This window comes from Poecilia formosa, unplaced genomic scaffold (genome assembly GCF_000485575.1).
Source record: "Poecilia formosa unplaced genomic scaffold, Poecilia_formosa-5.1.2 Scaffold43, whole genome shotgun sequence".
Classification (NCBI taxonomy): domain Eukaryota; kingdom Metazoa; phylum Chordata; class Actinopteri; order Cyprinodontiformes; family Poeciliidae; genus Poecilia; species Poecilia formosa.
In genome coordinates, this window is record NW_006799982.1 from 370,412 (window position 1) to 373,502 (window position 3,091).

A 3,091-nucleotide genomic window follows, 5' to 3' on the forward strand; every position below is an offset into this window, starting at 1 on the left:
ACTTGCAAAACAACATGTTTGACAGAAAACCTTTGGTAAAAAAAAAAATTGTGGTGGCAGCATTATGGTCTGGAGTTGTTTTCTTCAGCAAAGACAATGAAGCCGGTCAGAGTTTCTGAGAAAATGGATAGAGCCTCCAACAAGAAAACGTTATGGAGGCTGTAAAAGACTTGAGATTGAGGACGATGACACTAAACCTCCAAGCAGAGCTACAATAAAAGAGTTTGCATTGAAAGGTGGCGCTGGGGTCCAACAATATAAGTCCAACAGTTAATCTGTGGCAAAACTCGAAAACTGCTGTTCACAGATGCTCTTCATCCAGTCTGACCGAACTTCAACTATTTTGCAAAGAAGAATGTGTGGGAAATTTCAATTTCTCGATGTGAAACGAGACAAAACCCAAAAGATTTGGATTTTCCTTCCACTTTATGCACGAATAAAACCCAAACGAAATTCACCAAAGTTTGTGGTTGTAACCTAAAACAAATGTGGAAAAAGTTCAAGGAGCTCTCCTAAGCAAACGCACAGATCCTCTACGGCCGTCAAACAGTTGTTGATTGAAGATTTTTGGCCATATTTGACATGCGACGCCTTCACCTGCACTCTTATTGTGTAGGAAGTAAGAGGATTTTTCTCTGTTCTGTATCAATAGTCAAAAATCATGGAGACAAGCATCTCACTGAGGAGGGCCAGCAGAAAAGTTATCACATGATGATCACTGAGCTGATGTTTGTTGGGCATCAGAGGTCAGTGGTGCTGAGAGTGTTTTTAAGAGACGTGCAGGAAGAGCGGTAGACTGAGAGGAGTGCTGGAAAAAAATTGGGTGGCATGACAGAGGGAGGGAGTATAAAGGACAGTTTGAGGGGGAGAGTCAGGCCAAGGAGAAACTTGGATAACCACACAGGATCATTTTTGAGCTTGCAGGTCAGTAAATACCTTTGCTATTGATTTTGCATCAGAATCTCTGGCAAAAACTGGAACATTTAAATTAATGTCAAAAGTTTAATGTAATTTAAATCTAAATCAATAGACTGAGGAACAGTTTCTTTGCAAAAACTTAAAAACATTTAACTGAGATAATTGGTCCTGGCTTATAACAGATGTGTTCAAAATGCATAGAAATTGTTCTGGTGGCATTCTTCCACAAAAAGATGTCTTTAGATCATTTTTCACGAAGATTTGACGAGCACAAGCAGGTTTTGGAGAACCCTGGCTTTTAAAGAGAAAAATATCAACAATTAAAAGAAAAATGCATGCATGCATCTTACAGCTATAATAATCTTTGATGACATAAGATGCATCTACTGTGCATCTAATATCAATTTAAACTATATAAAACTGCACTGAGGCTTTATAACACAGTCACTAAGGGCAAATGAGGTAATAGATTCAAGTCTTTCTGGCAATGAGATGCCCTTGAATGGAGTGGGTTTTGGCCCGAGGCCACCAAACTAAACAGGAGAAATGCAATGCCACACAACAAGATAACACTATTTGTGGAGCTTTTACAATCCTCCTAAAACTGGAGGGTTTTTTTCTGCCGCCTCTCCTTTTTAGAAAGAAGAGCCTTAATTCCTAACTAAGTGGGTTTTTGTTTTAAATAAGCTATTTTATGCTTCTGTTTCTTGTCAGACTTTTGTCTTCCCAGATCATGGCGGATTTTGATATGGTTCTGAAGCACTGGGGCCCAGTGGAAGCGGATTACAACACCCATGGGAATCTGGTTCTGACCCGGTCAGTGGCTCTGGAAAGATAAGACTGTTTCCATCCTTGCGTGACAGATTGTTTTCACAGCAATAATTAGTGTTTCAATAGCAACACATCCTCTAATGTGAATGAGGACGGTTGATGGTTGTTCATTGTTATGATTTATAAAAATGCAAATCAGACATCAAATTTAATATTGGTTTTAATCGGTTATTTCAGAATATTATTTTGTATTCTGTTCTGTCAAGCAAGCTGATGTTAGCTGGTCAGGCTATCATTCATCCCTAACAGTCATGCTGCTGATTGTTTGCTTTGTTGCATGCATGTTAAAATGTTAGTTATCCAGTTTCAGTAAGCTGGCCAGCAATGTGCAGCACCGAGTTACCCAAAGTTCCACACAGTCTGAGAAAACTCCAGTTGCTCAGATATTTCCCTTAGTGCTTTATTAAGAGGAATTTCTGGGATTAAAAAAACTGTATGCAGATTTGAATTCCTACATTTTTTTAAAACAGTACTGATGATACTGGTAACCAGCCCATCCCTTCTCGTGAAAATCTAAGTTGTTCATCTAAATAGTTTGTCACTGGGGAAAAAGATGTAATGTTAATGTTTTTGGTGCAATAACTCATCATCCTTTGATTCTTCCTTCATTTCCCCGCAGCTTATTCCATGAGCACCCGGAAACCCAGAAGCTGTTCCCGAAATTTGCTGGCATTGCCAAGGGAGACCTGGCCAGCAACGCGGCTGTTTCTGCCCACGGCGCCACTGTGCTGAAGAAACTTGGTGAGCTCCTAAAGGCCAAAGGCAACCACGCCGCCATCCTCAAACCCCTGGCCACCACTCACGCCACCAAACACAAGATCCCAATCAATAACTTCAAGGTGATGCTGCCTTCGTAACAACGCTTCCCCTTTAAAACGCTTCTCTGAAAGTGGTTTCCCTGACTTTCTCAATGTTTTCCTTCCGTTCAGCTGATTACTGAGGTGATCGCTGAAATCATGGGGGAGAGGGCCGGCTTGGACGCTGCCGGCAAGCAGGCCCTGAGGAACGTGATGGCCGTTGTCATCGCTGACATCGACACCACCTACAAGGAGCTGGGCTTTTCTGGTTGAACAATGTGGTCACACTGGACCGTCTTGGATTACAGCAATCAGAAAATCTTCCACTTGCAAGCACTTTCACATCTTGACATTCAATGATTAGTAAGACTGCTGATAATATTAACCTTATCCTTAAAAGATTTTTTAATAAGCCCAAGAGACTTGCTTTCGTTGTAACTGACTGCTTATTCGCTTAATGTACATCTAAATTCTTGAAAATGGTTTTAATGTACTGTAAATCTCATTTTACCAATAAAGAATGATCTGCTTCTTCTTACTGCAGA

General features: G+C 40.6%; 1 protein-coding gene across 2 annotated transcripts; it reads left to right on the forward strand.

The window, feature by feature from the left end:
- Window positions 1-813: 813 nt before the first annotated feature.
- On the forward strand, window positions 814-3,091 carry mb (myoglobin). 2 transcript variants are annotated; one of them, XM_016671221.1, is made up of 4 exons: window positions 814-924; window positions 1,649-1,734; window positions 2,369-2,588; window positions 2,679-3,091. In XM_016671221.1, exons 1-4 carry the CDS (start codon window positions 829-831, stop codon window positions 2,817-2,819), a joined length of 543 nt encoding a protein of 180 aa, XP_016526707.1. In that variant the 5' UTR covers window positions 814-828; the 3' UTR covers window positions 2,820-3,091. The 2 variants fall into 2 exon arrangements, with proteins under 2 accessions (XP_016526707.1, XP_007551629.1); XM_007551567.2 differs by having other exon boundaries at window positions 837-924; window positions 1,633-1,734.